This window comes from Diachasmimorpha longicaudata, chromosome 6 (genome assembly GCF_034640455.1).
Source record: "Diachasmimorpha longicaudata isolate KC_UGA_2023 chromosome 6, iyDiaLong2, whole genome shotgun sequence".
NCBI classification, from domain to species: Eukaryota; Metazoa; Arthropoda; class Insecta; order Hymenoptera; family Braconidae; genus Diachasmimorpha; species Diachasmimorpha longicaudata.
Genome location: NC_087230.1, coordinates 7,631,080 through 7,644,258, shown reverse-complemented (window position 1 = coordinate 7,644,258; position 13,179 = coordinate 7,631,080). Strand labels below are relative to the sequence as shown.

The 13,179-nt window shown below is 38.0% G+C and overlaps 2 protein-coding genes across 3 annotated transcripts; one reads left to right on the top strand and one right to left on the bottom strand.

The window, feature by feature from the left end:
• Positions 1 to 251: 251 nt before the first annotated feature.
• Positions 252 to 5,568, bottom strand: Ints6 (Integrator 6). Its single transcript, XM_064123404.1, has 7 exons — positions 5,542 to 5,568; positions 4,798 to 5,358; positions 4,628 to 4,705; positions 4,116 to 4,355; positions 3,868 to 4,048; positions 1,190 to 3,436; positions 252 to 1,052 (listed from the first exon to the last, which is right to left on the bottom strand). The coding sequence occupies exons 2-7, from the start codon at positions 4,912 to 4,914 to the stop codon at positions 868 to 870; spliced, it is 3,048 nt and encodes a 1,015-aa protein (XP_063979474.1). The 5' UTR covers positions 4,915 to 5,358; positions 5,542 to 5,568; the 3' UTR covers positions 252 to 867.
• LOC135163718 (RCC1 and BTB domain-containing protein 1-like) lies at positions 5,351 to 8,768 on the top strand. 2 transcript variants are annotated; one of them, XM_064123445.1, is made up of 9 exons: positions 5,351 to 5,912; positions 6,152 to 6,510; positions 6,635 to 6,896; positions 7,027 to 7,154; positions 7,312 to 7,581; positions 7,794 to 7,918; positions 8,113 to 8,210; positions 8,283 to 8,413; positions 8,492 to 8,768. In XM_064123445.1, the coding sequence occupies exons 1-9, from the start codon at positions 5,825 to 5,827 to the stop codon at positions 8,630 to 8,632; spliced, it is 1,602 nt and encodes a 533-aa protein (XP_063979515.1). In that variant the 5' UTR covers positions 5,351 to 5,824; the 3' UTR covers positions 8,633 to 8,768. The 2 variants fall into 2 exon arrangements, with proteins under 2 accessions (XP_063979515.1, XP_063979516.1); XM_064123446.1 differs by lacking the exon at positions 8,492 to 8,768 and having other exon boundaries at positions 8,260 to 8,398.
• The last annotated feature ends 4,411 nt before the right edge of the window (positions 8,769 to 13,179 follow it).

The following is a 13,179-nucleotide window of genomic DNA, read 5'->3' as shown; positions in this document are numbered from 1 at the left end:
TTTTATCACCTCATTCATTCATTTATCTTTGTTAATTACTCATCAAATCGAATATAATTTTTTAATTTTTCTGTTGTAATCTTTTATCCGGAAACGTAAATCGTGGCGACTCAAATTCTGAGAATGCTGATAACACTTTTGGGAAGCTGATGTAAAAGAATCCAAAACCCATTGATAAGAAAAAAATTATATTTTCTCACAACACTATCTTTTATATACAATTGTATGTATTTACAAAACAATAATCATACTCTCGTTGAATAATTTTCCTCTTTATCAGTGTAAATTATGTACAAATTGTGATAACAAAGTTACACAATTTAATCATAAAATAACTACAATTCATTTACTTATTAAATCGATTAATCTTTCATTATTTTTTTTCTTCATTAATAAAAATCGCACTTGGTGTCATTAATCAACTGTTGATAAAAATTCTTCATTTTATCTTGGTGCAAAGTCTTTATGTTTAAGCGTACAGAGACGACTCAGCTCCCAATAGTCAAACCAAAAAAAAAGGAAACATACTGCACAACATAAATGATAATGTATGTTGTCGAGTACAAGAATAAATTGAAAAAAAAATGAAATAAAAATGGGAGAAGAAAGAGAGTTGTAGAAAGGAGCCACTCATGCAAGACAATAATGTTTACATAATCAACAGTCAAAATAACTCAACGTAATTAACCTTTAAATTTATTATAGAATCCCGAGACTCCCTGAACAATTCTCTTCTCATTTCACTCATTAAATTCACTAAAAAAAATTCCATGTTACTGAGTGTATATACAAATTGATCATCATTTTATATTAAAAAACTTTTGTATAACAAAAAAAGTGAAGAAAAAAAATATCATAATGGTTTAACTATGAAACATCCAAATTCGTTCCTATTCCGTCCCGCTGGACCGTGCTCAAGTAATCCTCCAACAATTTAGCCAAATTACGGCGTTTGAATCTCAACGATTCTTTGACTATCTCACGAACAAAAGCAACTCGAATATCGAGGGTCCCTTTTATTTGTTGCATGTGCGAAAATAGCGTTTTATAATCTACAACAAAAAAACACAAAAATTTCATATTGATTATAAACTCCTTGAAAAATAATAAAAACAATAAATATTATCAATAAAAAAATGTTACTTCTTCACTCTTTTTCTCTTATTATTTCTTAATGAATGAAACTTACTCGTTCCTCTTTTCCTAACTTCCTTATGCACAAGCTCTCTAATTGACAAATTATGTTTCCTGATCTCCTCCAACTCCTTCTTGGACAGTGATCTCTCTCCCTTGACAATTTTTCCCTCCTCCACATGATTCGTGATACGTTCATCCTTCTTGTCAATAGAATTAACACTATTGTGTCCCTCGGGAGCATTGCTCTCACTGCATTCCACCTTGGGTTCTGCATTTTCACAAAGACTCTTCTGCTTAACACCCTTGACATTATTGCTAGTTGGTACAGAATGATTCTCCAGTGATTCTGTGATATCAACAGCTGGTGTAAGTCCATTAGTCAATTTATCAGGAACCGTGGATGTAGAATTGTTGGCAATGGTATCAGAATTTCCAGCATTGATACTGCTCACAGGAACAGGAGCAAGAACATTCGACGACGAAGGAGCTGTCACCGCCTCAGGGGGTGGCCCAGTAGGACTTTTGGGCTCTTGGGACCAGGGAACCGGTGACACCGCGGGTGACTTGTTAACTGGTGACGAATAACTCGGTCTTCTTACAACAACTTCTCTGGGTATTGGTCCAGGCTTTCTTTTACTGGGTGGTCTCGATACGATCGGGCTGACACTTCCATTACCACCATTATTGTCTAAAGAACGCTTCAAGCTGCCTTTTATCGTAATACCTGTCAAACCCCCAGAATTGGGAATGGAATTTGTCGGTGACATAGGTGATGTCGGGGGCAAAACCACCGATGAATTGGCGTTATTTGAATTAGCACTTGACGAAGATGTTGCCCCTACCATATCAATGTCCGCCTCATCCACCATCATTCTTTTATCAATTTTGAAGGGATTACCAAACATGTGCTGACGCACCGGCACACTCTCAATTTCCCTCAACGGTGGTGTCATACGTTTGAGATACTCCTGATAATTTCCCATCTGTGCCACAGGCATGGAATGCACGTAATCATCGTCCAGTAATTTAGTATGTAACAAACCCGGCTGTAGAAAGTTGGCTCTCATCCTCACGACCTGATCTAGCAGACTCTTTCTTGGTACATCGAAGGCATTTCTGTAACTGTGTGCACTTTTCTGCTGCTGACTCCTAACAACACGTACGGCAAAGCCGCCAAATTCATTCAACTGATCCCTGAGACCGACGAATCTCTCCTGGAGAAGTGGATGAGAAATCATTTCCTTCTTCAGAGCAGTTCTTGATTGCACTCGAACACCTTCAGATACCTGTGAAGACGATCCATTCACCAGAATTTTATTGGCGTTGGCGTTAGCAACTTGTTTAGATATTACTTCATTGCATAATCTATCAAATTCAATTTTCGCCTGATTCTTCAGCCTCTTCAAGTGATTCAAAACACTGTATGATAACGAAGTATCCATATTGTCTGGAATTAGAGTTTGGGCCAGGGGAGTTGGGGCTCCCATTCTCGTTAAAGCGCGCCGTAGTGAGGCTGCGTAGTACGTGGGCATTGTTCTCATATAATTTTGAAATTGTGTTCTCCATTCATTGGTAGGCTTCAACCTGTGGACCTTAAAGAGCTCCTCGAGGAGTGGCAAGAGAACTGGATAGTTGTAAGGCATTACGAAGAGGTTCACGCAGGTGAGGTTTGTGCTGGCTTTCAAGTAGCCAAAGGGATGTCCAACATCACTTGTTTTATAAGAATTTGCAACGAAGACCTGCCAACAGGTTGTCGGCTGTTTTCGAGCCAAAATGTACTGGGTTAATGGACTCGGTTCTAGTTCGTATTTATCGAATGGCAGATTCTCTATCACCATTGGCTCTTGGCTCGTGCATGTAAATTTGACGAGGGGATGAGCTGTTCTTGGAGGCAGTGTACTAGCACTCAAGTCAGGCCAGAAGCTCTCGGGAATCGGCCAAAATCCAACGGCAAAGCCCTTTTGCGCTGATCTTGGAACGTAGATCAGTCTTCTGCACGAATGCCAGGCTGTGTTACCAGCAGCTGGTGGCTGGGGTAGATATGGGGACTTTCCACCATTAGCTGCCATTGACGAGTTCTCATCATCATTATCCTCGTCTTCTGGCTGGACTGGAGGTTGCGCCTGGGGGAGGGGATTCGGAGGAATTTGTTGACTGGTGGTTGGTAGTTCGTTTGGTAAAGGAGGCGGATCTGGTCCGATTTTTTCGAAATTTATCACTACTCCTGATTGAACTTTCTGCACCAGAGAGTCTATGCACTGCATCATCATCCTGTGGGATGTTATGCAGTAGGAACGGCCTGGAAGAAAATAGTCGTTATTATGGGATTCGCCAGTTTTTTGTCCGACGATAAAGAAACCAGTTTTCATTACGGGAAGTGAGAATATTCATATAGCACAGTACACTTGCAATTTTATCATAGAATTTATGGCAAAGGGATTTTTGATGTTGTGAAATATTGGTAAGAATTCTGACTGCATTCGAACCTCTGCGGAATATTTCACTCTTCCGATGAATCAAATTAGTCCGTAATTTTTCGTCTAATTTTCATCAGCCAAAATCCAACAGAACTCCATGAATCCCAATCAAGTGGAATTCGTTGTATTCTCAAATAAAAAAAAATGGTATCTCCACATAACAATGTTCATCCCAGCAGTCCACTGAGTAAAATATTTATTCATTTCGCTTTATAGAATGGAAAATTGAGTGAACTGGAATTAATTTTATTACCTCCAGTTATTTCACACATAGCATCGATCGGAGATGTGTCACTGGCGACGAGGCCGGTGTCTCTGTCAACTGCTGGCGTCCCTGATAGCCTCAACACTAGGGAGAATACACGCTGATCCCACCTAAAAGGCTCTTTGGTCAGTTCTGAGCCCACTATTGGTGGGTGCATGGGTAGAGTGAACTAAAAAATAAGAATCAATGAATTAATGTTTAAATATTGTCGGCTTGGAATCATGGGATTGACGTACGTCTTGTTGGACACCATTTGACGTTGTATACTTTCCACCATCTGTGATCAGAACGATGACTGAGGGCTCCAGAAAAAAGGGACATCTGCCCTGGCCATAAGTATCAATGCCAGTCTGCATTCTGTTAATATTCAATACGTCCAGGGCGTGTTTCAGGGCTGCACAAAGACTTGTTAAGCCCACACATTGGAGATTTTTCAGTTCATTCATGAAGGTCGCCAGGTTCTCCTTCCATCCAGCCTAAAAGACAAAATTATACAGGACAATAATAAACATCAACAGGTAGCAAGAATACTTTTGATTCTCAAAAGCTCGGTATTGGTTGAGTGAAATTCCACGGGTTTAATTTCATTTTTAAGGTCTGCTCGAGCTCTTGAAAATGATATCAGACTCATCGAAATCATATCACTCGGTACTCAGATATGAATGGTAAGAAAAACTGAGTTTGCTTCGCCCTTTCGTTACTCATGATTATTCCCCTTAAATCGACTTGTATAGCAATAAACTCTCACTTTAATATTTTGAGGCGGTTCTTCGAATGTCAGCAACATGTATCTGTCGCCCCTGCTTTCAGGAGACCTCTGCCTGACCTGCAATAGAAATTCAATCCATTATATGTATTTCACTACGCTAAAGATAAATGTCGATAAATTCAATAAAAAAATCATGAACAATAATATACTTTGACAAATGTCTCGACCGCCTTTTTAGCAACGTCAAGAAGCGTGGGTCGTCCACCCAAATCTGCTCTCTGATTCATAGAGGCCGATGTGTCGATGAGAAACACAATAATGGTCATCTTTGTGGGATTAATATCTTGATTGTACTCTCTATTGAAATCAGGTTGGGTTCACTGGATTATACCCACGTTATAATCAACAAAAAATCCCCTTACGATGTACTCGTTTTTGAAAATAAATAATTAAAGCTCTTAATAACAGCTGAATACTCTGGATGTTGCTTCTGTTGGTGGTCTGGTTGTACCCCTATGGCTAGGGGGCCAGGTGCCACATCTACTGCTCGAGCTACTTTGCTGGCTTTTGCTTGATATCTCTGGCTGGAAGGGACCCCCTTCAAGTTTTTCGAGGTTAGAGCTTGTAATGGTTAGCAAAACCAGTGTTGCCAGACGCTTTTTTAGATCAGTACGCCCTCAATGCTAGCGCGTGTACTCTCTCTCTTTTTATTCTCTCTCTGTCTCTCTCGTTGTACCGAACAACAGCGCCATCAAGCATCCTACGGGCGACTGCAAAAATGTTTGGTTATGTCAGAACAGCGAGTAATATCACTTCGAAGACTAACAATGTTGTTATAAACGTATTATTTATTGTTTGTTGAATTTATGATGAATAACTTGAGACCCTTGTAGCAATTAACTGAACAAAATAACTCGACAATCTATCGATTTGTATTTCTACCGTCACCTCACCCCTGTTGTTCCAATAATCACCACCAGAATAGTCAAGCGCTACAGTGCACCTTATTAGAGAGGAAAAAAAAGGGAAAAAATGGCTCTACTCCATCTATAAATATACGAATTGAAACGTCAGCTGATTATATTTGACAGTGGAGTAAAGGAAGACGTGAGAATTTGTAGGGGTCGTTTATTGTTCCTGTGACAGGTACACTGGGGATTTTTTACGGGGGTTGGGAGATTCGGAGGGATGGTGCACAGGGTGAATTGAGCGAATAATGAGGATATATTAGAAAGGATGAGTCGCTCCGATTTGAAGAACTGGCCCATTTTGAGTCTACTGAGAAAGGATTTTGCAAAAGAACTCAGTACTATTTTAATATTTGGTGAGTTACTAATAATTCTTTGTTTTAGGATTTATTTGCTTTAGTAATCACTGCTCGAATAACCCTTTTTGGTTTGGAATAGTGATTGGAGCTTGAATGGAGAATGTTGACTTTTGTATTTACTCCTTCGGTTTTTAATCCCACCAATATTTTTTATCTATTAATTATTTTATAATGAAGAGGACAAAAAGAAACAAAGTTGACCATAGCATTTATTTGATTGGATTATGTTATCTCAGGATTAGGAAATGAAGCACTCATGGTGACCAAAGACGATGCAGTATACGGTCTTGGTAGTAATGCATCAGGTTGCCTGGGGACAGGGGATGGGCACAGCACTCTGTACCCAGTGAAAGTCGAGGCATTGTTTCAAAAGGGAATCAAGTCATTTGCCTTCGGAATTGGACCCCATGTACTTGCCCTCACTGTCAAGGGGGAGGTCTATTCTTGGGGACACAATGGTTACTGCGAACTTGGTAATGGATCATCAAACCAGGGCTCAACTCCCACCAAAGTTGCCTGCAACTTTGACGACAAGCCGATTATATCGGTAGCATGTGGAAGTCATCACTCTCTTGCACTCACAGAGGATGGAGAAGTGGGTATAAATGCATAGTAGAAATTCTAAAAAATGAGGGCTTAACAAACTGTCTACAAATAATCGCGTTCGGAGAAAATTAAATTACACATGTTGACTTATTATTGTTTTATTTATTCCACAGGTATATGGGTGGGGTCAAAATACATGCGGTCAAGTAGGTAGTGGTATAAGCACGAATCAAAACACTCCCAGAAAGATAAACTCGAGTTTAACAGGCAAGAAAATAGTGCAGATTGCCTGTGGTCAGACTTCGAGTATGGCATTGACAAGTAACGGTGAAGTTTACGCCTGGGGGAATAACAGTGTAGGACAACTCGGTATTGGCACATACGTCAACCAGCTGAGTCCACATAAAGTTGGTGGGCTCACCGGTGTAGTTATAGGTACATTCTCCTCTAAATCTTCATTCAATACTCAATCATTTCAATTCTCTCGCTCAATCGAATGGACCATTCTGTTACCATTTTCACCTGCCAATTCTATGACTATAATTGTCGTCATCATGAATTCCAGATAAAGTTGTTTGTTCATATGGCCACACAATGGCGTTAAGTGATGAGGGGGATCTCTACGTATGGGGAGGCAATGGTTATGGACAGTTGGGTCTGGGGACCAAGTCCAATGTCTGCCAGCCAGTGAAAGTAAGCGCAACACAATTAAAACAGAGAAAATCCAATTTTAGAGTCATCATAAATTTGTTGTGCACTTCTGTATGAGCATAAATTATGGTGAAAGATGACATAGTCCGACGAATTTTCACTGCAGCTCCCTCAGTCTAAAATATTATTTTGAATCTAGTTATCAGTGGCAGCGATGGGAAGAGTCTCTGACATAGCAGCAGTACACTCGAATCACATAAGTGCTGCACTCGCTGAAGGTGGTAAAGTCTTTATGTGGGGACAATGTCGGGGTCAGAGTGTGACGACACCCACTGCAACTCCACTCCTCTATTTGCACGATGTACTGGCGTGCTACTCAACTCCTCCTGTAATGCACGAGCCCCTTGTTCTCTATGCTCAAGACGAGATGAGTATTTTAGACTGCTTGAGACAAGCATTTGACGATCCAGTTAGTATTTCTCATTTGCATAATTCTTGAGGCTAATTGAAATAAAATGATAAGCTGCACTTGTTTTTCTCCCCTTTTGCCCTCGTGTGAGGGAGCACTAGAGGGTTAAATGCCTCCAGTGGGGTCGGAGAATATTCAAGATAAATATTTTCTTTGCCTTGTCATGCATATGCTCAACCATTTATTTCTCTTCTATAATGAATTTCTCACAGGCAACTAGCGATCTCACGATACAAGTACAAGGAAAACCTATTCACGTACATAAATCTGTGCTGAAAATACGGTGTCAGTATTTTAGGTCCATGTTTCAGGAGCATTGGACTGAGAATAATCAATCGTAAGTAATCTGAGAAGATTTTATGATAGTCGAATTGAATTGGTGAATTAATGACTAAATATTGAAGTATTTAGTATGTAAGTACACCCTAAACAGTACATACTTCAGTAATTAATCATTTGGTATTAAGTAAATAGTTTTTTCTCCTTCATTGACATTAAATACCGACCGATAGAGCATAAAATACTTTCTAGGGTAATTGAGCACGATGAATTTTCCCATGATGTCTACAAATCGTTCCTACGTTATCTCTACACCGACGAAGTGGATTTACCACCAGAGAACGCACTCGGTATGTCAGAAAAAAATTTTCAAGCAAAATTATATGAGTCTGCTGTTAGCAATTGCTTGAAATTTTATACAGAATTACTCTACCTGGCAAACGCCTATTTTGAGACTCAACTGAAACGTAAATGCGTCCAAATGATCAAAAGAGGCATCACCGTGAACAATGTGGCATTTCTTTACAAGACGGCTATTGAATACAATGCTCAAGTGGGTAGAAATGATAAATGTCGGGATGTACAATACATGGGATTAAATTATGCAAATTAAATGAAACTTGATTTTCAGGAACTGGAAGACTTTTGCTTTAAATTCGCATTGAATCACATGACTGCAGTTACCCAAACAGCCCACTTTGGTAAATTGGATGAGGCAACTCTGAAGACATTCATCGCCAAAGCTGCGCATGCTGGAGCCTTCAAAACATGAAATTAAGCAAATTATAAGTTTCATTCCAATGATTTCTGCATTTTTCATTATAAAATTCGTACTTTTAGTGCCAAATTACTCACTAATTAGGAATTTTTTGAATAAAGAGTCGTTTTAAGACTTCAATTCATTGGTACATTATTCTTTATTACGATATAATCTCATCATCACTGTTATCCTCTCATTTATTATCGTTTATAATTACTGATATAGTATTTATATTTATTTATATTCTGTATATCTATATACAAGCAGTAAGTATTTTTGTCGTTTTTTTTCATACAATATACATGTCTACTATGAAACAGTAGTATTTAATATTTTTTTCTTTCACGTAAATGCAGTATGGCGTAGTATATTTATTGTATAGTAATAATTTGCAAGATGATTTCCACTTGGGAAAAGTTTCGTTCGTGAGTGTGCTACATTCTTTCTTTTAATTTCATTACATTTCTCTTTGAATTTGTGCAAATTCACTTCTTTGCAGCCTCACATGTACATTAACATTGTCTATTCGTGTTTGGTCGTAAAGGATCAACCTCTGTGCACTTGATAATAATCGGAGGAGCGAACACCAATTGATAAGTCATTCGGAAAGATCGACAAGTTTATTTGTCACATCTCGTTGCTTGCTTAATCATCCCAATATTGAGTAAATTTTAGAGTTCAATGTTATGAGACATTCTCCACCCACATTTCCATCAGTCATATTTTTTTCTCAGTCACTGTTTACGAATTCTATTCAATTCAATTCATGATAATATAGTATTCAACAAGATGTGGAGAAGTGACTTTCCCTCAAGTTTCAAGATTTTTTTATTGCCCCGTAACAGTTATTGAGAGTCTCCCCCGAGTGCGCAGAAGTGTCGCTGCCCACAGTGTATCAACCGTAACAACCCCTCCCTCATATTTCCATTATTATTTAATTTTCATCCCCCTCCCCCCGCTCCTGTCCCAGCATCACAATTTTCCGCCCCCTCTCACACTGTTATTTCTGATCCACGGTTGAGACACAACAACACGAACTCCAATAAAAAAACCTATGCTGTGCCATTTTGCGCAATTCGACCAATTTATTATTTCATTATCTATAAATAACCATTAGAGCGTATTTAGGCCTGCGGGCTACTTTTCCAGCGACGCGCTGTGGGAATACCATATTGACATAATTAATTTAATTTTCTTCCCTCTTTTTCTGACCCCTCGATTTGCCATTTTACTCTTTCCGAATTCAATTAATAAAATTAATTAAACGTTTCATTGGTGCAATTACCTCTCGTTATTCATTTTTATTACAACCGTACACCCCTCCCCCTCCACTCCGCCCACCGCCCATCATTTTATTGTAAATGCTGACAATCAATTGGTACGTGCGCGCCTAGATTACTTTTTTTTTTTCATTTTTATATGAAATATTTCAAAGCGGAGCATATCGGAACGCAAAAACCTGATGCATTCAAGCTGTCTCGTTGCACGATGGATTCTATTGTGTGGATTCGTCTCCATCAAGTTCAGTTCTATGTCTTTGCTTTTTATTTGTTTTTTATATGTACTTTTTATAGCGTTTTTTTAAATACTTTCACAAATAAACCTCCATGCCTCGTTGATATCTGGAAGTTCGTCAGTCTGGCAATGTTTTTATTTATTCTACCATTGGCTTAATTAAAAATATGACAAATTCAATTTGAAATGATAGTTAGTGACGAAAAAGAGCATGCGGCAGCCGTATGTTGTTGTTTTTCTCGTCAATTATTTCCTACACATTCTCACTTTACCTCTTTCTCCCTCTCTCGCTCACTCGTAATTCAACGCGCCCGAGCTGTTCGTTCGATTGCTTTTTTTTTTCGTTCGATTTCCCATCACTTTGGTTAATGAATTAATTATGTTACATGTATTTATAGATATATAGAGCCACATTTAAGGACACGATTTAACCACCCCATTTTCGACGCATTTTGGGTCTCTTACTCTACTATTTTTGTATGTGTAATGTTAAATATCTTTGTTTTTCATTGGTAACAGCCCTATTGCTTAATCTCATGATAAACTTGTTCATTATTATTTTTTCATTACTTTTCTTATGTCAACAGTCAAAGCATACCGATTTTTTTATGGTTTAATTCAAGTAACGTTGAATGTTAACGTTAAAAATTTTTATTTCATCGCATTTTTGTCGCAGGGTTAGAGTATTAAATCCGTACAATTAATATTTTCTATAATTTTACTTTGTATTTTATCGCGCTTGACTTTTAGTGGTTTAGAGCCCCATTTTAAAATCCAAGTCTTTACACAATCTCCACGTAGTTTGGACACCACCGGTGGGAGACTGAAGGGGGGGAATTGGGTGTTAATGCAACTTCCCTAACTCGAGCTCAAGTAATTTCCACTGATGATGGGGGAAAAAAAATTCATCCTCTCGCCGTGAATATCATTATCTCAACCCCGTCTAGTCTCATCTTCATTTCATGTTTATTTATCTAAAATTGTTTTATTATTCATTTACTTTGTTAAACTTTACAGTTATTTAATTTAATACTTCTATAGTACATAATTCTTTTTCATTATTTCTCTTTGAGCGAGGAATTTCGCATTCGACGGAGCAAGAAAAAAAATTAAAAATTCATAATGCCATTTTGGTGCACGTGTTGCCAGGTTCAAAAGTTTTGTCCCATGTAAATAGAATTTTACTTTTTTATTTTTTTTCTCTTGATTTTACCGAGTATTAAACCAACCCAACTTTTGGCGCAGGGAGCGACAGAGAGAGAGAAAGAGAGAGAGAGACTGAGAAAAGATAAGCAAAAAAATAATGAAAGAGGAAAGAGGAAGAGAAAAAAACTAGAAAAAGTGATATGAGGTTACGGGCAATTGTTTTTGAGGGTTCTGAGGACGCCTCTCGAGGATGATGATAGAGAAAAAAATCCAAAGAAGAGAAAGAAAACAAAAAACCCACGGACGAGGGGGTGGGAGGGTTTTGAGGGGTGGAAAAAAGGGTCATTGAGGCGTTGGTCGTTGAGCGGGCTGAGTAGCGTTGACGTTTATATATAGATGATATATAATATAGGTATATAAATTTTTCCAGGCAGTAGAAAAAGCGCCCGGGATAGTTTCGTGACGATGCTGGATACTTTTTTTTTCCCCAGGTTTTTCAACTACTACACAACCATTGGACGTACGCTCCCATAACTTGGTTTACTACTGTCCCTCTTCCTCATATAGAGGTACTACCCTGCACAGAGAGAATAAAAAACCCTGCGACTCCACTCGGTCATTTCAGTATCGGCCTCTGCCTCTTCCTTCTATTTTATTTTTTTTCCCGTCGTCAGGATGTGAAATAAAAATCAATAGGATACGAAACGGCCTCTTGGAAATGTTCCAGAAATTCTTTTATTCTCCTTATACGCCCCTTCTTTTATATACGTGGTATATCCATTTTATATTTCTCTCTCTCTATACATATACATATATATATATAATATATATATACATATATATATTGCTATTTTCCTCTCTTACAATTTTTCTCTCCTCATTATTTCTCGTATATATCCAATTCCGTTGGTGGAGAAAATGGTCTCTCTTGCAACGCCTTGTGGCTCTCCGAGGGGGTGGAGCAGGGTGAGTATTATACAGGTATATGTACAGAGAATACGCGCGGGTCAACCAATCAACTTTTATGGGGTCAACGGGGTGTGGATAAAGACACGGATTGCTGTACATTCTCGGGCTATCCTCCTCTGGTGTCTCACGTTCTATTCATTTATTTATTTATTTTTATTTCCTGGTGGATTCAACGCGTGATGAAATGATACCTGCGGCCTTTTATTAATTTTTTTTTGCAGAGATATATTGTCCGGAAAATAATAAAATTGATGGGTTTTTTGGGTGAAACTGATTGGAGAACAATTTAATTCAAGGTGTGAAATTTGGTTTGAGAAATTTATGATGAAATTGAGAAACAAAAGATGCGCTTTACGAATTGTAATAAATTATACGTAATTTTCAAAAATAAATAATTCATCGCTGGAAAGTATGTTTTCTCGGCGTGCGCGATTATGAGATTGTTCAATTTATGGGACAATGATAATCATAACAATAGTTGCAACGACAATACTGAATGGACAAGATATGTTTATTCATTCATTAATTCTGTTGAATTATGCACAAAGGTGCGAGTGTCACACGATGACATGAATTATCCAAAAGTTGGGTCAGCTATTTCTCGTTATGTTCTTGTTATTTTTAATTGGATTTTTAATCTTGGGTAATAAATATTCTCTCAGGTTTTGTTTGATAATTTAAGGCAGCGCGAACTGTCACGATTTTATTAATGTTAGTAAGTGCGTTGAAATAGTCATGTTTTTATTTAAATTTATATAAATTTGGCGTCTAGAAACATTTATTTATCACTCACACTTTCATTTTCTCATATGTTATACTTTAGTCGCATTTTTTAGGCCCGAAAAATCGGATACTTTCTAGTAGTGATTCAAACATCAATGTTTTTTCATTTAATTATCATCGATTCGAGAAATATAGAAGTAACAATG